Source organism: Pithys albifrons, chromosome 6, assembly GCF_047495875.1.
Source record: "Pithys albifrons albifrons isolate INPA30051 chromosome 6, PitAlb_v1, whole genome shotgun sequence".
NCBI classification, from domain to species: Eukaryota; Metazoa; Chordata; class Aves; order Passeriformes; family Thamnophilidae; genus Pithys; species Pithys albifrons.
The window spans coordinates 11,749,041-11,771,774 of record NC_092463.1 but is presented as its reverse complement, the minus strand read 5'-3'; the positions used below and the strand labels follow the sequence as shown (position 1 = coordinate 11,771,774).

Genomic DNA, 22,734 nt, shown 5'->3' with positions numbered 1-22,734 from the left:
TCAAATCCTGAGGGGAATTTGGCTTAGCAGCTCACCCTCTCTGATACTTTTAAAGAACAGAATGTAAGGTGCTAAAAACATTTATTTGGCCAGAAAAATATCTGAGACACTCTTAAGGGTAAAATAATAAGTGGGTCCAGGCATGTGAAGCAGTTTGGAAGGTAATGAAGAAACTGAAGAGTGTTGTGTTTAAGAGAAAAAATATCTTTTCATGCATCAGAAGATATGAGATCAGTAACACACTTGCTGCGTGACCTCTCTAAGTAGCCACTTAACTTACTTCCTTTCAGAAGTAAATTAGTTTAAAAAATGGTATTATAAACAACAGATATCTAATGAAAGACGGTCAGAATGTAGAACCCTGTGGGATTTTTTAAATCTTGTAAAAGAACATGATTATCAATGATTTTGGTTTATTAGCTAATTAAACAAGCAAAACCCCCACAGAACATATAAGATTAGCATTTAGTTAAATATTTCTAAAAATACATTTGACTAATGTTGATAATTCCTCTATACACAAGTTTGTATTCTGAAACTGTAAAGAAGAATATGGGATTTAACAACTGATTTTTTAATGGCAATGAAAAACAGGTATTCTGCCCAGAAGAAAACAGGAACTGACATAATTAATCAGAAAAACTTAAGAATTAGTGCTATTTTAGATTATTATAACACTACAGCACTATTTGGTTTCAGCAAAATGCTTATTATTCTTAAAGCACTTAGTCCTGTCACACTCTGTTACCAGAAATTTGAGTAGCACTGTTTCCCAGGAGAGACCTGAAAAAGGCACTCCCTGGAAAAGCTGTGTGACTCCTCTGTTTGGTAGCACTTTTGTTACACAATACTTTGACCAAAACATTTAGAACTCTTGCTTAATTTAGTATCTTTTTAAAAAAATCTGTTTGATTTGCTAAGTTATTGAAGTACAAAAACATGACCTCCCATTGCAAACCTGATGACTTTAGTACCATGTCCTTCAGTTGCTCCTGTAGTCAAAAACTTCTGTTTCAGAGAACCCCAGTAAAAAAACACACATCTAGAAACTCAGCTTGAAGAAACAACTCTCCCCTCACATCTAAAGGTTCTCAATTTTAAAACATAAGGCATGAAATTTGATAGCTAATGGCCCCCAGAGCCAGATTATGAATGATTTTCCTTTTTCACAATGGTGAGTACTTACTGTCTTATGTAGTCCCAGTACAACAAATAGGACTACTAATTTTTTATTTCAGTGACCATATTCTGTCCTTCTGTTCTATTTGGTAACAAACTAGTAGTTTTGCCATTTCATTCTACTGACAATATGAAAGATCATTTAAAAATGAGAAGTAGGGGCATAGCTTCTTTGTCAGTATTACCAGTCAACTTCTCTTTTCCTCATATAAGATTTTAAATCTCCTCATTAGCATAGACCTGTCTGTAATGTACATCTGTGTTGAATCCAAGGAGGAGCTATGCCTTTCATGAGCCAAATTCTGTTTTATACCATAACTACAGACATTCATTTGAAAGACTGAAAAGTGAAAAAATTACCTGGTTTTTTCCTCACAAATTACACAAAGGTCTACATTGAAAACACTTTAAATTTCAAAAATTATAGCAAATTAATTTATATGAAAAATACCATCTTATTTAGTTGTAAAACAGCCTTTCTTAGCAGACATTTTTTTTCTGACTTCATGTTATGGGAAATCACAAGGCTCTTTTATTCTAGAAAGATTAATCAGTTGATGAAGAGCCTAACTGAGAAAAGGATTCTGCTCTCTGTAGTTATACAGTATAAACACTCCTTTACAGCTACACTTCATTGTACTTTAGTGTCTAAATTTTTAAGGCTCTTGTGTAGTCTATTCAATTCAAATAAATTCTCAGCATATGCTTATATGATCTGTCCATCCAATTTATATTAAAAAGCAATTCTTAATACTTTCCAGATATTTCGCTGGTCAGCAATACACATAAGAGCAAGTGGATACTTACAAAGTTTTGCACCAAATGTAAATGACAGTAACTGAAATCAGTGGAGACAGATTTTCAGATTTGTTGTCATAGCTCTGTCACATACAGTTAGTCTGCTTTCTCTAACTTAAGATCTCAGTGCCCTTTTTTAAGACTGATTGCTTCCAGATGTATGGGATAATGTCAGTGGAGAGAAAAAGAAAGCGTAGTTCCCACTGATGTAATTGAAATTGTAGTGAAAAAGCAGCCTTTGCAAATCAAAGTCAATCCCTTCAATGAATTTGTTTATCCTGTGTTTTGTTACATGCTGAATTTTCCTTCTTATGTTTTTAGTCCAACACCAGGAGAAAAAGAGAGATCTTGCCTGCACAATTTTTTTTCCATGGGACTTTGTTTCCATAGGATGGTTTCCTTAATCACTGAAGAACACCTGCCCCAATGAACTGAATTCAGTAAAGCCATTCTTAAAGTGACACAATCACCATATGAAAGATTAACTATTCTAAGTGTGGCATAGAGCATGTGGTGATGCTGTAACAGGCTGGTTCATGTGGTTTTTAGTGGCAACAGAGCACAGGTGTGCTAGACTCCAAGTTCAAATTCTCCAGAACATTGGTGTGTAGCTATTACCTGCACATGACCTTGTAGGTTTTCAGTGACCTGTGAGAAATACATCTGATGATTATATTTCCACTATTTCTTTAAGGTGTCTAATAGAAGAGAACACTCCACTACTGGACTCTTTTTTTGTGTAAATCAGCAAGCAGCTCGAATTTTAAATGTGCAGATAAAATGAACTGTGTTGTATGTCAAGAGAGAAGGGCATTATCGAAGGAGTTTTGGCTATTCTTCCTGTGTTGTCTGCCCTGCTAATTCAGTTCTGCAGAGGTAGCAGTCAAGACCCATTTGAAAATGCAATATTTCTGTGTTTATTACAGAGCTCTTCTAATGTCTATTCTATGCTTCAACAGAACACTGAGAAAAACACTGCACTGGAATCCTAAACAATAAACCTTTAGACAATGGTACTTCGTAGCCCTATATAATGTTTTCAAATGCTTCAGAATAATTCTTATAGTCCTATATTTGTATTTAAGGCAAGATTCTTGCCATTATGAACACATGAAACTGCAGGTTATAAATATATGTTTTCATTGTACTTCTAATTACATAAACACAGTAATTTTTTTCAGAAGAAAATTTAAAAAGGACAAAAAGCATACATTGAAGACATATAACATTTCAAAAAACAGTCATAATTTTCAGTATGTATGCAATTCAGTAAGTATGAAATTTTCAGTAACAGAGTATCAATTTGGTTTAGCCAGCAGGAACATGAATACACATAACAACCCATACCACACATCTTCTTATGCCCTTAAGTCATGAGCTCTAGATATACAGAATCAAGAAATAAGAATTCAAGAGAGTTGTGCAAGTGGAAGTAGAACCAGGAGACAGATTCACCATATGGTATTGCCGTATTGAGGAGAACATGGAACTAGGATCAAACTTTTTCACTCTTTTTCACTCTTTTTCACTCTTTCTGCATCACATGCTTATATTTTAAGAGATAGAGAGCATTATTTTGGTCCCCTGTGATGTAGGGCCTGTCACTAACACACAATTCCTCACAAGCCTTTCCCCCAGGATATCTGGGTATTATTTTTTCCTGACATTACTTTTCCTTTCTTTATTTATCTGTGGAACACACATAGCAAAAGCAGAAATTCTCAGACTTCTCTGTATTTTGCATCAACAATGCTCAACTTTCAAAGAAGAACTAGAGCAAAAAAGGACAAGTCAATCTTCACTGCAAGTTAAACATCGCCAACAAAATCACCAGCTGGTGCTTTCCATGGTTAGCAATGCAAATTTCTAACTGTATTTTTTGGGGACTGGACGCATACGGCTAATTCATGAAACACAGTGCTATGATCTGCCATTACACAATATTTTGTCATTAGAAATGTGAACTGGAATTAAACCCATCAATCAGAAGCAAAAGGCTCATAACACAACACAAGCTGCTAAATGACATCTTGCAAGTGTAGTAACATCTGAACTCTTCACATGACACTTTTAAAATAACAGTGTTCGTAGCATAGTTTCATCTGACCCTTAGTGGGGCACTACTTATACTACTAACAGTTTTTATTGACACTTTAAAAACAGTTGTTGTCTCATTCAAGAGAAATGTTCTTCAGTTATTGTTCTGTGATGCCTATTCATGTTGTCACAGATTTTATGTTTTCATATTACAGCTTACCACTGCAGTTTATATGATTATGGCAAGCACTGCTCAACAAGACTGTGACACAAAGGCAACAAGAAAATTACTTCTCCCTGTGCACATGAACTATCCAAATCAAGTATCTCCTTTGGTCCAAGCAGAGACCTGAGGAAAAAAAAATTTAAAAAATTTTGCAATCTAAATTGAATGCTGGGGAAAAAGAATATTGCATTTTTATGGTTTTATTTTTGCTTTTGTTTTTTAAGGATAATTCACATGGAAATTAAGAAAATATTTACCTTGAATTCTTTGTCCAGAACTGAAAAACAACTTAGCATAATACAAACAAATACACTTGTGAATTAAAATTTTGGTTTATAAAGAACAAGTAGCTTTTATGAATGATATCATCTGTATCCATGCCAGGATAAGCCCATTAGTATCCAGTGTTTATATTTTACAATGTATTAAATAGTAACATTTAAAAAGTATAATCCCATCCCCTAAAATGTTTGCCAACTTTCAGGGTACGGAAAATCAAAATAAAAGCATTGTTAAGCGAGGGATGAGCTCCTCTAACAGTAGCTGCCTCTATGTTGAATGGTCTTTGAAAGTAAAATCAGAACAGTGGAAACATCAACATATTAATTCCTATTTGTTTTGCTCCTTGCTTGCAGTAATCACTCCACACCAAAAGCTAAAGTTATGGCTTTAACTGGGTCTCCTGTTACCTGCTTTAACTTTGTCTTGGATTTATTTGAGGCATGCATGAATGGGAAGGATCAAAACCTCTTTATTCCCAAAATATATTATGGACTATTTAGATAAAATTTCTCCAAAATGTGTCTGAATATTAAAAAAAAAAACAAGACAAAACAAAAAACTTTCAAAATATATTTTATGTGCTTGTGGATAAAAATGTCTAGAAACACTCTCACTGTGAGAGTTAGATTTGAATACCAGAGTTCAAGAGGAGACTAAAAACCAACCAAGTTAAACACCATTCCTGTGAAAAAGCGACCATAGCAGAATACAACTATGTAAGTTCAGTAGTCTGGAAAATCATAAAAAAATCATATATATACTCTGTTTGATAGTCACATGTGTAGTGCAGCTAATGCTGGTGGTTGAAGCATGTCTTATCATCAATCACATTGTATGCCACATTTGGTCAATTATTCCTTAGTATGCTATCTAATCAAAACTCTGAATATATAAACAATAACATAGCCAAGACACCATCTTTTCAACACACACAGACCAACTCTCATCAATGTAAATCGAGCCTTGTGTTAACACATATTGCCACTAGAGGATAGTGTTGCCATATGACTATGCACACACATTAAGTACATGAAATTACTATAACTTTCAAGTTGCATTTTTCTAAAGATAGAAAAAAAAATGTTGTATTTCAACAAAGGAGTATTTTTTTACCTGACAAACCCTGAAGCCTGTTTTTTTGAATAAAAATTGGAGAGCAAAATCTCATGGCATAATTGCCTATTAGTTTATATTTACTAACAATCTTCAGTACGCTATTAGCTTTCAAGTAAGTGAAATTGATGTACCTCAGGCTGAATGTGCCACCTGGGAATCTCTTGGAAGGAGACAGCCCTTGTGCAGGGGTCTGATGTACAGCAGATAACTGAATTTTATCCTACTGGTACTGGATATTAGGGAGAGTTACAGGTATCAGACTTGAAAACTGACTGACAGTCTGCTGAGGACAAGGCACCAGATCAGCACAAGCCCAGGAACAGTCACGTATGGCCATAACAGCTAATGAGAAACTCCCCACTGTAGTACATTACTTACACCTTTACTTCAGCAGAGCAGAGATGAACAAGCTGCAGACTTCAATTAAAATGTGCAGACCTGACTTAGGAAAAAACTTGCACAAGTTTGAGGAGTACACTGTATCAAATAAAAAGCCATAATAAATTGCTGTCATCAGGAATAAGAAAGGAGGAGATACTGTCCCAGTCGTCCCAGCTCTACCTGATGCAGTACAGCTGTAAGTTTCTCGATGTCTATAATAAACATTCTAATTTCTGGAAAATAAAATCAAAATCCAACTTTACTCTGGTGACAATGTGGACATTGTTACTCTATTGAGAGGAACAGAATATATTTTACCCACTTGTTTTCAGCAGTGGAAATCTACAGTGGAACACAGTCAACTCATTTAGACCTATAATGGACCTTATGACCGTATTTGACACACTGAACATCATGCTCTTCTGAACTAGAGAGCATTTTTCCTTAATGTTTATTGTATGCTCATCATTTACAATACTAAAAATAAAATACTTTAAGTTGTGTATTTATTCAGTTATTTTGTATTGCTTTAATTTAAAAAGTCAAGAGGTTTAGGAATCCTTATTATTTAGAAAAGAAAACTAACAGTAAATGCAGCTTAGAAAAGAGACCTACAAGAGAGGTAAAGCATCTGAAAGAGCGCAGGTGAATTATCTCTTTATATATGAAAGGTAGATATAAAAACATGACCATCCACTCTTTAACGTATCCACTAGAAGGAGGACTGGAAGAAGTACAGGAAATATTAATTAAATAATACATTGAGAAGAACTAAAACAAGTATTATGATAATTCTGCCAAGCAACTAAGAAGGCTGCAAAACCTTCTTTACTAAAGCTTTTTCACTAAATTTAAATGTGCTTGTCACAGACTAGGAGAAAAAGACTGACAAGAGCAATAGGCCTTCATGGATTATGTCTTCATGCATATTTCACCTTTCCTATATAATTCCCGTGTGATCCTAAACAGTTGCAAGACAAAAATCTCTACTCATTTGCAATCTTATTAAAATCAACACAAACTGGGAAAATTATATTGCATCTGACTCGTCCACTCATTTTATTAGTAGTAATAATATGACATTTTTAGGAAAAGGGATCTGAACTAGGTATATACAAAAGCTACTAATAATAAAGGAAAAATCTGTCCCCATTCCTGGTGGAGTTTCTTCAGCTGTAAACACATACACTTTGCACACTTTCTCTGTATTCTTGTGCAAAAATCACCATGTAAATAATCCTTTTCTCTTTCTTAGCTATCAGTTCATCAGTAATATCCAACAACACCCAATCTTGGGAACTCCACTACCAATTTCTGAAAGTTTGTTTACAGTGCTGAAATGAGACACTCCAAAAAGGAATAGTTACTAAAAACAAAAGAACCCCAAATTCTTCAGCTTTGCCATCCCACAACTGAAACATAAGTCTTCCAAACAGAGTTATTTAAATTCAGTTAGGATTATAACATTATTAAATTTAAATAGGTCATCTTTATTTAAAATGAAGTGAATCTGAATAATTTTGAACCCAGCAAACTCCAAAAACATTTTACAGGGATTTTTCCTGTGAACTAGTTCTTTATGCCCTACATTTTTACAGCTAAAATCACCTTACTGTGGTTTTCATAAACATATTTTGCTCCCACTTCAGTAGACTTTTGTATTAAAGTATGTCAATAATCCAGCATCACACTGTACTGTCTGCAGACGATATTTAAGTAATAAAATTCCATATGTGACTTCTGCATTCTAAAGAAATACACCCAGCCTATCAGATCTTCTGTACTGTGAACTGCTTCCTTCAGATAAGGCCTTGATTTTTTTGTCTGTGACTGCTGAAACTTGTTTTAAGTTCCAGTTCTCATTTTCTTACAAATTACATTTTCCATGAAACATTTATGACAGCTATTTAACTGCATATAATGTCAGAACATGTGTCCTGATTTGCTCAGTTGTCATTGTTATTATTATTATTACATAATATTATTATATCTGCATCTACAAGATACTTGGCTGAAGGTATAAGTGTTCAGGGACATTCAGTTTTGTTCTTAAATGCATATGATTAAGCAACTGTGAATAGAAAACTGCTGGCAGATGATCTTTACAGAAATGGCCAACAACTTCCATAAAAAGAAATCTAAATACATTGACAACAGAGACACTTAACTCTGATCCATGAAATATTCTAACAAGCATTAGTTGGGGTTTTTGGGAGCAAGGAGACCTTAAGTTCTGCACCATGACCTCACACATTACTCAGGGACACCAGTTCAATTTTTCTTACAATTTAATCAGCCAGCTCCAGAGATGTTAAGAAATTATTTTCTCCTGCATTTTACCTTCCAATCTCTTGACTTTTGTGATGCTGCTATGAAACATGTTCTTCAGCTGCCAGTGACTATGGAGGACCTGGATTTTTAATGTCAGGTTACAACTGTATTTCCTAATCCAGATACTCTTTGCATAACCTAAGTAATAGAAACAAGAATGTTTTGTATCCCACATTAATCATCAACTCACCATTTATATAAAAGTTATGTCTGAGGTTGAGTTTGACTTCAGAATTTACTCACACCACTGAGTCAATCAGGGTTGTGAAAAATACCCTGCTAATGAGCTGGTTGAGGTGGTAAAAATGCTACAGTAGATGTAACAATACTGATACTAGGAAAAATTAGACAAGAAGAATTACAATAAATACAATTGCAAATCTAAACCAGTTTAGGACCCATCTGTACTTGTTTATTTATATAACCTCTATAGCGTTTCTTACAGAAGAATAACTACAAGGAGCAGAAAAGGACCTGATGCTGGTCCTTGTCCTGAAGGTCAAAACCAAAATGAACAGTCAGACCAGAAGGGAGACCAGTCTGCAGCAAATCCTCAGAGAGTCTGTAATTTATGCTGTCAGTTACCTACCAGGCACTGGTTGCCATAGCTATAGCTCCTCATTCCCTCTGTACTGCAGTAATACAGGCTTGAAGCCACAAAGGCAGGAAAACTAGAGATCTGTATCAGAGAGAAACAGCCAAGCCCTTTCGTGGTTTTGGCCACCAAATTTTAATTTGATATTAAAATAAATAATAATAAAACCCCCTCATAGACTAAAAAGAACTTTTATTTTGCAAATGTCTTGGATCAAGGATGAAAACTTCATGCCATTTTCTTCCAGGCACGTATTTATTTTCCCAGTGTATACAAACTGCCCTTTCTAAGGAAAAAAGAGATCAATACTGCAAAAAAGCTAGACTTCAAGAGACACTAAGAACTTATCAACTAATAGCATCTTGTTTTGGCTGCAGGCTGTCATCTGACAACTTTTCAGATCATATTGTTCAGGAATTTAAAAACAACTTCCCCAAATGATAAGACTGTAAACTAGGGGTTTGAACGGTTTAAGTTCTAATGCAATAATTGTATTGTGCCTGGTGGAATAGGCAATTAAAAATGTTAAAACACTGTTAAACCAAACAAAATTCTCTGGATATTTCTGGCTATTTTTCTAGCATTGACATTTCCACTCAAAGAGATGCACCAATCTATGTCAGCATTCAGCTTCTTAAGTCCAAAACATTGCATTCCTCATTTCATATCAAGTGATTTGCATTATCAAGTACTAGCTTTGTTGTTTTAGTTATAAAAAACTATTACACAAGTTACTCTTCTTTGCTTAGACTCCCTCTCTTGGAAAAGTATTTTGAAGCAGTGTTAAAACTTATTAATGTAGTATAGATTCTTATGAAAACACTAAGCAACCTCATTAATCAATTCTATTGTTACACCACAAGCTTTAATCCCTTTTGACCGCTAAAACAGAAAATACCATGAAACTTGCCATTGCTACTAAGGAGATGCTGGAGTTCAGAAGATAAATAATGCTTATTTAGCTCATGCTGGAAGAACTAATAGTAACATAAAAGCTAGAGCATGATCCATAAATACATTATTAATGATGTTTTCTTCTTCAATCAGCTGATGGACACTGAACAGCTCAAGTGACTGGTAATGGGATACACAGTTTTTCATCTCGGAGTATCTGCTTCAGCTCCTCCTCATGTGGTTCGTAACTGAAAGTCACTCTTTGACAGGTACTCAGCAGCCAGTATGTAATAACCAGGCTCAGTCTAGTTTTTCCTGTGCAATCTGGATAACAAAGCTGGCATGTTGTTTCCAAACTCGGGGCTGAGTAGGCCAGGAGACTGGATTATCTTTTTGGTCTAGAGGATCAGCCCTCCAAAACAGGTTTGAAACACAGGTGCAAGTGGGACAATGGACTCAGTGGTAAGTTTCCATTGGTGCCCATCAGGTGTTTTTCAATGACTAAATGAACTTTTAAACGCAGAAACAAAATAAAACAAACCCCCACCACACAGAATAAAATCAACCTGAGACGAATAGAAAAAAAATAGTGTAATGAGACAGACTATTTGCTTTCACAAAGCTTGGTGTGAAGGACATGATGTGTTCTTCTTTGGCGTGCATAAGGCACAAAAATTTTCAGTATTGATACAAACATACAGTGTGCGCAGAAAACATCTGTACTGTCCAAAAAGAATTCATAAATTGATAAAAATCAAGTGATTGATCCCTTTTGCAGAAAGCCTGGCAGCTACTGTTCTCAACAAAATTTACCATATTCAACGTTCTCCATGAGCCTTGAATTTATTTATAGGAATTTTCATGTTTACCAAACAGAACCACACTTAAGTGTTCACTGGACCCAACTGAAATTAGCAGGATTTCTAACCTGCCCCAAAGGCTGCCTTCATCATCTGGAATCTGATAGCAAAACGAGTCATAATGTAGAAGCACTCTCCCTGTGAAAAGAAAATTTCCATGAGGGTGTATTTGGAGTAAGCCTGGCAATAGCCATCTCAGACATAATTAGTCAGTCAATTTCAAACATAAGGTCAGTATCATATGAAAGTTTTTTTAATTGAGAACATTTTTGAAAACGTATCAGGTATGAAAGGGAATTATACATGTAAAAGTGCTGCAGACATCTAGAGGTGTTGAGTAAGAATTGTTAAAAATACAACCGTGTTACCTCCTTGACATCCATGGACATTATCTTCAAGTTTTATCTTCTCTCAGCTCAGTGCAGAACATGAAGACAGATGCTAAAGACAGCTCTCTGACAGGATTAAATCTTTTAGGTTAAAGATGCTGAACACATAATTTAAATCCGTATCTCTGTCTATCTATACAAATCCATTACAAGCATACTTCAATAGAATGACTGAAACTCAGTTTGTGTTTGAAGTTACTTGTTATCACTGTTATTAGAATCACAGTCCAGATTGCCTCCTTCCTTATTCTAGGCACTGTAGAGACAAATTGTAGTAATGATAGACAAGAGAGATAAAAGATGTGAAAAAGAAACAGAAACACAGAGATTAACTTGCCAAAATCACACAGCAAATCAATAGTCAAATTAAGAATAGAATCCAGTTCATTCAAACCCCAGTCCTTTGCTGAGCTCCCAAAGAATTCCCTCTGGATTTTTCTAATACATCTTTATTAGCCATTAGTGTTTACCAGTAGTAATTAAAGATAAACCATAAAAAGACCTTTTAAAAACAAAGCACCTGAATTCACCATCTCTCTGTAACATTTACAGAACAATCAAAAAATTGATTAAGAGGCTCCTGAATATACCTGCTGTACTCTATATATTCAGTGTCCACTCAGGCCTACATGAGCCCCTTGAGCCAGATGGGGACAGTGAAAAGCATGCATAGGAATGCAAAGGTCAGCATCAAGTGATGAACTTTATTTCTTCAGGCCAAATGACACTGAACCATACACAGCTGAGCAGCCTGGAAATGCACAGTCAAAGCTTGAACACACTCATCTGAGTGACTAGCAAGCCTTTCCTTCTCTTAAGTAATGCATACCTAGCAAATTTTACTTTATAATTGCTCAGCTTTTGATAATTTTCCTCTCATTCTGGCTTCAAGCCCACAACTTATGCATATAACTAATTTAGCCTTCCATTGAATAATCCTATATATGAAGCATACTGTTTGGGAAGTAGATAGCAAAACCAGATTTTACTGTGAAAAGGACATTTCCTTACTAGTATTTCATATACAGTGCTATACTACTTCAGCCTTGAATTAAACCCTCTGTTTGGTTCCATAATACAAGTAAATTTAAAAAAATTAAATTTTAGCGATTAATTTATCTAGTTCCCAACATTTCAGATAAATATTAAAATGCCTTCACATATTTAGCAGAACTAAAATTCAAACCCAACTCACCAGTCAGAAAAAATTTAATTAACTTGGGGTGATGAGTAGGATTTCTATATAAATTTATGTAAAGACACCTTTCTTTATACATCTTACATACCTTATCTTGTTTCTGTACACATTTTGTTTACCTTACTACCATTATCCACTTTACATATATGAAAGAAGTTTTAAATGTAAAGTGCCATGGGAACTATGAGACATTTCCCAATCTGCTTCTTTTATATGCTAATAACAGGGATTTTTCATTTCAATTTATATTGAAAAGCAGGTAACTTTAGTTCAAATGACTGCTAATTCTTTCTCTGAAACAAAAATAAAGGAGTCCATAAAGAAATCTGGACATTTACTCTACAAATTAGAGAACACAAGATAAACGATGCGCTGCCCATAGAACTACCTCGGTAGCCTCGGTGAAAGGAAGGGAAAAATAGCTCTCAGAATTGAATCTTGAACAATGTTACACGTATATGGAGCACTTCTCTGAACAGACAAGAAATGTATGAACCAAGAGACTTCTGATAAAGTTGGAAAGAAGCATGTAGGATTGCAATAAAAGCAAGAGCAGATACATAAAGCACGCTGGAGACAGGAGCTGGTTTGTGAAATTAAACTCTATAAGAACAGTAGTGATTAATTAGCTCTGCTGACATCAACACATGCCATTTTCACAGACAACCAAAAACTGCGGACAGCAAGAAAAGAGCATAAAGTTAAAAAACCTGTGAACCTCTGTGAAGGGAATGTGTCAAGTATAAAGATTATGTGTCACGCTTCCATGGAATGCATATAGGCAAAAAAATCTGTGTCAAAAACCTTAGTTTTTTGACTTCTTAGTAGTTACCTACCTATATTATTTTCTGTCAGTACTTTTATTCACCTGCCTGGTGTTCAAAAGACATTCTAGCATGCCTAGGAAATTATGATTAAATGTAAATACAACTCACACCTATACAGAATTTCTAAAATAAATACTGAGCACAGGATGAAAACAAATCTAAATTTAGGGCAAAATCTGTACAGACATACCAGACAGACAGTACACACTATGACATAAATACAGATGGAAGAGAAATCATTGGCCTAACACCTCCTATTGTAAGGTTCTAGTTTGAAATGTCTATAAACTTTGTCAGTGTTTAATTGCTCCACCTAAATTCTTTCAGAGTATCTTATTTTTTTAATCCTTCAGTAAAAATGGAAGTAAGACCTTTTAAAATGTGAATAAGCAAAAACATTCTGTTTTGCTGAAATGGACAAATTCTTATAACCCTTATAGTGAAACATTGAATTTAGAATTATGGACTCCTCAGTACAAGAGACACATGAAGCTCCTGGAGTGGGTCCAGCAGAGGACTACAAAGATGATTAAGGGACCAGAGCATCGCTTTTACAAGGAAAGGCTAAGGGAACTGGGCCTGTTGAGTCTTTGGAAGAGACAAATGAAAGGGGACTTCATCAACGTGTACAAGTATTTGAAGGGAAGGCACCAGGATGATGGAGCCGGGCTCTGCTCGGTGGTGCCGAGCAACAGGACAAGAGGCAACGGGCAGTGACGGATGCACAGGAAGTTCCACACGAACATGAGAAAGAACTTTATTGTGCAGTGACTGAGCACTGGGACAGACTGACCAGAGAGAGTGTGGAGTCTCCCTCACTGGAGATATCCAAGAATCATCTGAATGCAATCCTGTGCCGTGTGCTCTGGGATGACTGTGCTTAAACAGGGAGGTGGGACCACATGACCCACTGTGGTCCCTTCCAACCTGACTCATTCTGTGATTCTGGGACATGGAAGTTTTGCCATCCAGTAGAATCTACAGCTTAATTACAGACTAAGGCTTCCAACGTAACACATGGGGAGATTTTGGGTGCCCCTATACTATCTGGCTGAATCACTGCCTGTTTGGTTCCAAAGTACTGTCATTAGCATTTATTCTGTGTACAAGCTTGATTATTCCTGGAATACCCCCCAAAGCAAAATAACAAGGCCTCCTCTTACACAAAATCTAGAAGCCATTTAGTAGCTAAATAGCTCTAGGAAATGGTTTGAGTACAAAATCTCTCTACACTTGGTCCAATCCTCCAATATCATCCTTGCAAACCTTTTGCCTGGCATGACCCCGTAACATGTCTCTCAGATAACATGCTACAGTAGCAGATAAGTGGTGTGCCGCAAGCATCTCTCCTTTTATCTTGGGCAAACAAAATAGGGTTTTGTTATTAAAGAACCTTTCAAAATTGTTCAGATATCTCACATGAAAAGACAGACTTTAAAGTGCCAAGAGGACTCTGAACTATCACAGCTTTTGAAGATAGGGGACCCTGACTGCAGGAATCACCCTGACTATCAAAACAGACGTGGTAGGACAGCTTCATGCTGAGGGGTTTCAGTGCAGCCCCAGGCAACGATACTTAAAAACAAATTTTACCCCTCTTAAAGCACACAGTGAGAAATTGGCTCATCACAGGATGCAAGCACAGCAGAGGAGTGATATTTGCACTGTGCATGCAGAAAGGCTGTGGAAAGGCCTACAGAAAACTACAAGATCCCTGCAAACCCTGCATGGTGCAGCAGCAGGCAGCCTGCCCCAGAGGGAGCAAGCCAAAAGCTCTGTTAATGGAAGCGACTCCTCGCATTCTGACAAGGAAACATGGATTGCCCCTGAAAAACAGAAATCCAGCATATGCATCACCTGAGAAGACGGACACTTCTAAGCATACACAGAAGTAGTCCCTCACACATTAACAAACTCATGGTACTTGCAGGGTTAAGTCCTGAGTATCCCTTCTGAGTATGTCTTTCAACTCTTCCCACACTGAGATAAAAATATACAGCTATATTAGCTATGACAAACCCTAAAAAAACTATGAAGTGTTGAAAGAGAAAATCTTGTATGGCATCAACAGGAGGTACAATTAATTGGATCTCCTTGTTCATTCTATAAATACCAACTTAAATATGATAAAAACGAAAATGTAGGAGTCTTAGCTGCAGTCACCTTTATGTTACTCATCTCACTCATCTGATACAAAATTAATCTTTTCTTTGATATCATGTGAAAAGAAGGAATGCTAGGACATGTATGGGGACACTGTATTTAATGTAGCAAAAACCTGGAATTAACAAAGACTGCTAAAAGTTCCACCAAAACACACCATTAAAATACTCAGTTTGGATACAAAAAAAGATGAACTGACAAAAATAAACATGTCCCTTCTACCCTCTAAATGTTAGGCACAGTCAATAAACATTAAACAGATTGTTTTATCATATTTTCAAGTGTCTTAACTCATTATAAATATGAAAAATAAACATACAATAATAGTGGAAATGTGACAGCAGACATCCCAATGCATATATGTTGCCAACAGAGTTGCACCTCTTGGAGTTTATTCTCATGGAAGCATTCAATTATATGACATGTAGCCAAGTCTTGCTTTTATGATCCTTTTCTTTGCTTCACTGAGGCAGAAGAACACCGAGCGATTTGTACAAAGTGTTTTAATGTTACTATTTTTGTAATTCCCATCTCTATGGAATTTGGGTACCAGCACACAAATGCAGGCATTGCTCATAGGAACTGGCATTCTGGATAAGACAAATGGTTCATCCAGCTTAATAGCCTGTCTTTTACTTTGATCATCATCCGAATTCCCACATGTAGGTCATTTTAATACTTAATAACTACTGTGCAAACTGTGGCCACAAGCAGATAAAAATGTTTTAACTGTCATTAGATAATATTGGATATTTTTGTTATATATTATTTGTCCAGGATATTACTGAATCCCAGTAATGATGCCTGTTGTGGCTTAAGCCCAATAGGCAGCTAAGAACCACACAGCCACTCACTTACTCACCCCCAGTGGGATGGGGGTAAGAACCGGAAGAGACAAAGTGTGACATTTCACAGGTTAAGTAAAACACAGTTTAGTAATTATAAATAAATAAGTAAATAAACAAATCAATAAATAAATGACAAAAAAATGAAAACAATTCCTTACCACCAACAACTGATACCCAGCCGGTCCCAAAGCAGCCCTGGCCAGCCTTCCCACCCCTCCATCCAGCTTTACTGCTAAGCAAGTCATCATAGAGTATGGAATTTCCCTTGGGTCAGCTGGGGTCAGCTGTCCCAGCTGTGTCCCCTCCCAGACTCTTGTGCATCACCAGCCTCCTCACTGGTGGGGCAGTGTGAGGAACAGAAAAGGCCTTGAGGTTGTGTAATCACTGCTCACTCATAACAAAAACGTTCTTATGTTATTAATACTTTTCATCACAAATTGAAAGCATAGCTAGCCCCACAGAAGCTACGATGAAGAAATGCAACTCTATCCTGGCTAAAACCAGTACAATGCCTTAGTAACATTCTGCATGAGTATTCCATGGTCATTATTTATGAGTTTCACATTCATTTTAAAATTAAGTTGGCCCAAACAGAAGTTCTGTATCCATATATTGATTAATATGGACAATGGCTACTGACATCTAATACCAGGCCAGTTACCAGCCACATATGACAACATTTCCAAGTGGTCCAGGAGCTCTATTTAAGCTCTGGCCTGGGCACCTCAACCTGGCCCCCTTTGTCAGAGCTGTATCTATATCCAACCCCATCTCTTTCCAACATGACTTACTGACTGAACTTCCTAGGTGGATCTCAGGGGTACATTGCAGGTACTTCATTCTCTCTGGGTCTCCTGGATGAACCTTAAACTTACAAGTAGTCCTCTCTCCAAGCTCATCTCCTTGAAGCTCAGATCTGCATCACAGGAAGTCTTATCTCCATTTCGGTCTTTGTTCTCCTGTTTCTCCTCAGTGGATTTCTAGGATGGAACCCTGACTTCTTACCTTGTCTTGTCTTAGACTGGTGATGGTTACCATCCTGACTTCACTGGGATGGTACCACGGTCAGAGAGGACCTACTTTTGTTGTAGCAATGCTTTTTTCCCACCTCTTTCTCTCTCACAGAGCAACTCTTGCTGCTCCCCAGTCAAAACTAAGCAAACTGACTTCTGGTTTTGCCAATTAGTCTCCAAAGGAAAGAGAGTCTTGAATTTTTTTTAAGTGATAAATCTCCTAGCAAACCTTTTCTATAATGCTATAATTGCCTAAATAATTGATCATATTGTTCACTACATTTAAATGAAATCTTATGAATTTTTTTTAAACTTAAGAGGCAAGGAAAAGAGTGAAAACTATTAAGAACAAACAAAACTCAAAGAAATCTGTATTTCAATGTAATAGTTCCATCTTCACTGAAAATTCTTAAAGATGAGATTTAGATAGTGTAATTAAACATACATGAGCATTTTGTTCATATTTTCACCAATCCAAATTTTACAAAAATATGCAGCAGTATGACAGCTAGAAGGTATCCAATACTGACAGTACTACAGATATATGTGATTAATGATGGCTCTGAATGTGCATCTCTGGTTCTGTGTTAAGCGATACCAATAATTGCCATTTGTAACCATGTGGTTAAATATCATGTTGTACATGCATAAAGTTCCAAATTCAACCTGCTACTCACTACCTCAAAAGAATCTGACTTTTATACAGTTTTGAATAAACAGTTTTGCAGCCTTTACAACACTGTAGAGTATGACAGCAGGGCATCCAACACAAATGGATTTTAAAAGACTTGAGGAGACAATTTAGAACAAGAACAGCATAAGAATTATTTAATGTAATTCAGGGGAAGAAGAATGAATCTATGCTAGTGAAGAAAGTTCCTGAAAGATGTTTAAGCTTTTTTGGGAAGTAGAACATACTGGTTTTGCAGCTTTTGATGCTAGGCTACATAGAAGCAGAGTCTATTGCAGGTGCTGATGAAACAGTTTATTCCTTCAGTCAGTTCCTCCAGACACAATCTGGCAATTTCACTTGCTCCTGACAGGAAAGTTACCTTAAGCAGGAGTTTGGCCTGCACAAGCATGAAAAAAAATTGTTTAAATTTCAACCCATCTATTCCAGCCTCCTTACTGGCAGTGGCTTCTGTTCTCAGTTCTCTTTACAACTGACACAAAGCGCCAGAAAGCAAGAGATCTGCTTCAGTCAATGAAGAGATGTTTTGAGCAACAGCCTGACAATGTCTGACAATTATGTATAATGATGACAGTTCATTGGCTTCTCAGACCTTGTCCACAAGTGCAGTTTCAGTTTCAGTTGAGCCAAATTAACAGCTTCCTAGCAAAAGGTCTCGTTGTCTCTTGTCTTCACTGCTCAGTTAGTTTTCTGCCATTTTAACAAGCTGAACTGGCATACCACCCAATTAAACTATAGAGTGCATGGGAAGCAGTAAAGTCAGGCAACTGATGATGGGAGATGTTATCCCTATCACAGTGACAATGATCTGTTCAATAAACTCAGGCCAGAGCGTGACTGCTCAACCACTGTAAAGGGATTAAAAAACAAACAACAAAAACAAATGAAAAGCAAGCAAACAAAAAGGAATATCCCATACAGCTGGAAAGGACTAACTATGTAAATATTCCCCTTTCTTTGGCACACTGGACACTTGGTCCAGTTTCAAGCTATTAAATATTATCCAGGTGTTTTACACAACAGTTGACATTATTTGGTGATTTAACTTTTGCAAGCTTAGACAATTTAATCAGTACAGAAAAAATGCAAATTGGAAACTATGCTACGTGTTTTTGACATTTTAATTACAGAGATAGCCTAGTCAGTCTGAATCTGTTCTGGTTTTTGAAAGCACTAGTTTGCATGAAATGTTCAGAAGTAAATGCAAATATTAAAATAGTCATATTGACATTCATATTACATCACCTTATTTACATAGTCAATCCTACTCTGTAAGCAGAATAATTAGGCCCACAGCGAAGTACCATTGTAGTAAAAATAAGGCTTCATTGTGTAAATCGCTTGTGTGATTCTCACGTTTTATAAAGACACTAGAGCATACAGATGGAACTCTTTTACTTGTAAACCTTCTCCACCCACTGACTTAGTTCATCTAATACAGCAGGCCTTGAAAAACAATTGCTTTCTGTTGCTGGTGAATTAGACTCTGCAGCAAGTGCAGCAAGGGGGAGGCAAGTTTTCACAAGAGTTTCTACATCTGTGGTCACAAAGAAAACCTCCTAAATGTTAACTGAGTCAGTGCCATCTTTTGAACCTGTATTCAGTCTGACGTATTGATTGATTCAAGGTTTCCCAGCTAACTGCAAAATAAGGACAATTTTCACTGCTGCTATTTAGAAGCATTTGGGCAACATCGATACTGACAGAGTTTTTCCATTATTTGGAAAAACTATGAGCACTAGCAAGCACAAAGGAGGCCAAGAGCCAATGAGAAACTCATTAAGCTGCTTAAACTGATCTAAATCTAGGCTGTTGAGGTCACATCCCGCCCCCGCCACATATTTCCACCCCCTTCCTTCAGCCAATGTTAGTGTTTACAGAAGCATGTGGTGGTGTGCCAGTTCAAGGCAAAAAAAAAAAAAAAGCAAAAACAAAACCAAACCAACCTAACACATTGCTTTGGAAGGACAGTTTTCAACCTGATCAATTCTATGAACAGGTTTAAGGAGCTGCACAGTACCAGGATCAGTGCAGAGGAGGGAGATAGGAGCGCAACAGCTGGGAATTAAGAGTAGTTTAAGCTTCTACGAAACTGAAACCTCACAAAGAACTGGAAGCTCTTCAGTTTATCCTTAGCTGTACAAACCCTTTCACACACTGATCAAACTCCAGACTACAGATGGAAGTAGATTTCTTTCCTTTACTGTCTCTTACTATGTTCAAAATGTATGTTATTCTGTTGGTCAGAAATCTCATTTATTAGTAGTAACTCATTCATGACTGGTTCTTAACAGAGGCCCAATAGTGATGACTGCACCTCATTTCTAAACCTTCAAACCAGAGAAGATTAGGGAAAGGATAAGAGGCAGACATAATTTGTTTTCCAACACTTAAGAAGCAGGAAAGGAAGGGGACTGAAGTAAGAGGAAACAGCTCTCTGTAGTCAGTAGACTTCTTTGCAGTGCCTGGAAAAGGGAAAGTTTCGTTGTTCCTTTTGCCACAGCAAAAACAGTGTTCAAATATAATGGACAGAAGCTAATGTTAGACACCATCCCATCAGGCACAAGTGGTTATTAGAAATCCCAGTTCCCAAAAATGAGAGCATAGCTGCTTGCTCATGCTGGCTTTGATGCTCACAGGTTGGGTAAGGAAAGAAATCAATTTTACTATTATGCTGTTATTATTAATCCATAATTTTTCTATCCCTTAGCAATACTGCACAATTAGAATTTAACAAGGGTGTCCAATCTAAATTTTAAATCCTTTATGTCCTGGCATTATTATGTGTATTAATGTCCTCTGCACATTTTCCTCAGCTAAGAGTAGTTTGGGGTTTAATTGGGCCACGTGAGAAATACAGTTTGTATATTTTCCAGATGAAGCACCTGCTCATTTCTTCTTTTGCCCAAGACTGTTCTGATTTTTGCATTCTGCCTTTGAGAGACTAAAAAGCGATGTGTTTGGAAAGCAATTATCTCTGGTACAGGTGGGCATCGTGAAAACACACACACACCCACACACCTGCTCCCAAGCTTTTAAAAGCTACGAAGGGATTAAGGATGCTGTTAGGAAGCCAGGCTGCACCTCCGCAAAGCTCACCTTTTCCTCACCCGCACGCTGGGAGCGTGTACTGAAGTCCTCACACTGGTGATGGACACACTGGATTTGTACCAGAGGGCCAGCGTGCGTCGGGTATGCCCCGTGTTGATTTATATTTGTATTTTTTTCCTCACCATCTCCGCTCTCCAGTCACAGGCGCTCGGCCACCCTCACTCCAGAGCAGCTCGGGGTGGATGCAGGGACCTCTCACTTCCCACGGGCTGCCACCGGCTCAGCAGGAGCCGGTTGAGGATACCTCAGCCTGCGGGGCCAGCCCGGGGCGCGGCGGGAGCCCGGGAAGCCGCGCCGGGAGAGCCGCGATCCCGGGAAGCCGCGCCGGGAGAGCCGCGATCCCGGGAAGCCGCGCCGGGAGAGCCCCGATCCCGGGAAGCCGCGCCGGGAGAGCCCCGATCCCGGGAAGCGGCGCCGGGAGAGCCCCGATCCCGGGAAGCGGCGCCGGGAGAGCCGCGATCCCGGGAAGCGGCGCCGGGAGAGCCGCGATCCCGGGAAGCGGCGCCGGGAGAGCCGCGATCCCGGGAAGCGGCGCCGGGAGAGCCGCGATCCCGGGAAGCGGCGCCGGGAGAGCCGCGATCCCGGGAAGCGGCGCCGGGAGAGCCGCGATCCCGGGAAGCGGCGCCGGGACAGCCGCGATCCCGGGAAGCGGCGCCGGGACAGCCGCGATCCCGGGAAGCGGCGCCGGGACAGCCGCGATCCCGGGAAGCGGCGCCGGGACAGCCGCGATCCCGGGAAGCGGCGCCGGGACAGCCGCGATCCCGGGAAGCGGCGCCGGGACAGCCGCGATCCCGGGAAGCGGCGCCGGGACAGCCGCGATCCCGGGAAGCGGCGCCGGGACAGCCGCGATCCCGGGAAGCGGCGCCGGGACAGCCGCGATCCCGGGAAGCGGCGCCGGGACAGCCGCGATCCCGGGAAGCGGCGCCGGGACAGCCGCGATCCCGGGAAGCGGCGCCGGGACAGCCGCGATCTCGGGAAGCCGCGCCGGGGCAGCCCCGATTCCGGGAAGCCGCGCCGGGACAGTCCGATCTCGGGAAACCAGACCGAGACACCCCGATCCCGCCAGGATCGCCCCGCGCCGGCCGGGTGGGCGGAAGCTCCGCCAAGCCCCGCCCGCGCGGGTGACGCGCCGCGAGCGCGGCCCACGTGACGCGCGCAGCCAATGGGCGGGCGCGGGCGGTGGGGGGGGCCAGGCCGTCGCGGAGCGGGGGAGCGGCAGCGCCAGCGCGGGGCGGGCGCGGCGCCGAGCGGAGCGGAGCCGAGCGGGGCGGCGGGGGCTGCGCCTCCGCGGCCATGCCGAATAAAAACAAAAAGGAGAAAGTGAGTCGGGGGGGTTGTTGCGGGATGGGCCGAGCCCCGCGGGGAGGCTGTGGGGCGCAGGCCCCGCGGGGAGGAGGAGGAGGAGGAGGAGGAGGAGGGGCCTGGAGCGGGGGGCGGCAGCGGCGGCGAGGGTAGCGCGGGCAGAGCGGAGCGAGGGGCAGCCGCCTCCGGCGCCGCTGTGTGCCGGCCCCCGCCTCTTTCCGAGAGCCGGGCGCTGGGCAGGGGACAGCTCCCGGCGGGGCCTAGGCCAGGGGTGCCAAAGCGGGGTCCTGCCGTCGCCTCGCCCGGGGCAGCGGGAGGGAGGGAGGGCGGGCGGCGCTGGGGCGGCCGTGGGCTCGGCGTGCGGGGGAGGATGGAATGGGAAGCGTGTCCTGCTCAGCGGGGGCTGAACGGGGAGAGGGTCTCGCTGGGGGCGGCCCCGGGGTGTTGGGGCGGGGAAGAATGTTTTCCAGGCAGGGCTGGAGGGTCTGTCCCA

At 39.8% G+C, this 22,734-nt stretch overlaps 1 protein-coding gene and 1 long non-coding RNA gene across 3 annotated transcripts in view; one reads left to right on the top strand and one right to left on the bottom strand.

Annotated features, from left to right (window-relative positions):
- LOC139673615 (uncharacterized) overlaps positions 1 to 21,130 on the bottom strand; it is a 49,321-nt gene extending 28,191 nt beyond the window's left edge. Inside the window, exon 1 of the long non-coding RNA XR_011698156.1 lies at positions 20,928 to 21,130. This is a non-coding gene — a long non-coding RNA (uncharacterized lncRNA). The remainder of the gene's footprint in view (positions 1 to 20,927) is intronic.
- Positions 21,131 to 22,135: 1,005 nt separating this feature from the next.
- Positions 22,136 to 22,734, top strand: part of PPP2R5C (protein phosphatase 2 regulatory subunit B'gamma) — an 81,540-nt gene continuing 80,941 nt past the window's right edge. Inside the window, exon 1 of one of the 2 annotated variants that reach the window (XM_071557494.1) lies at positions 22,136 to 22,259. In XM_071557494.1, coding sequence (XP_071413595.1) covers positions 22,233 to 22,259 — 27 coding nt within the window. In that variant the 5' untranslated portion in view covers positions 22,136 to 22,232. The remainder of the gene's footprint in view (positions 22,260 to 22,734) is intronic. The other variant, XM_071557496.1, reaches the window with a different exon arrangement.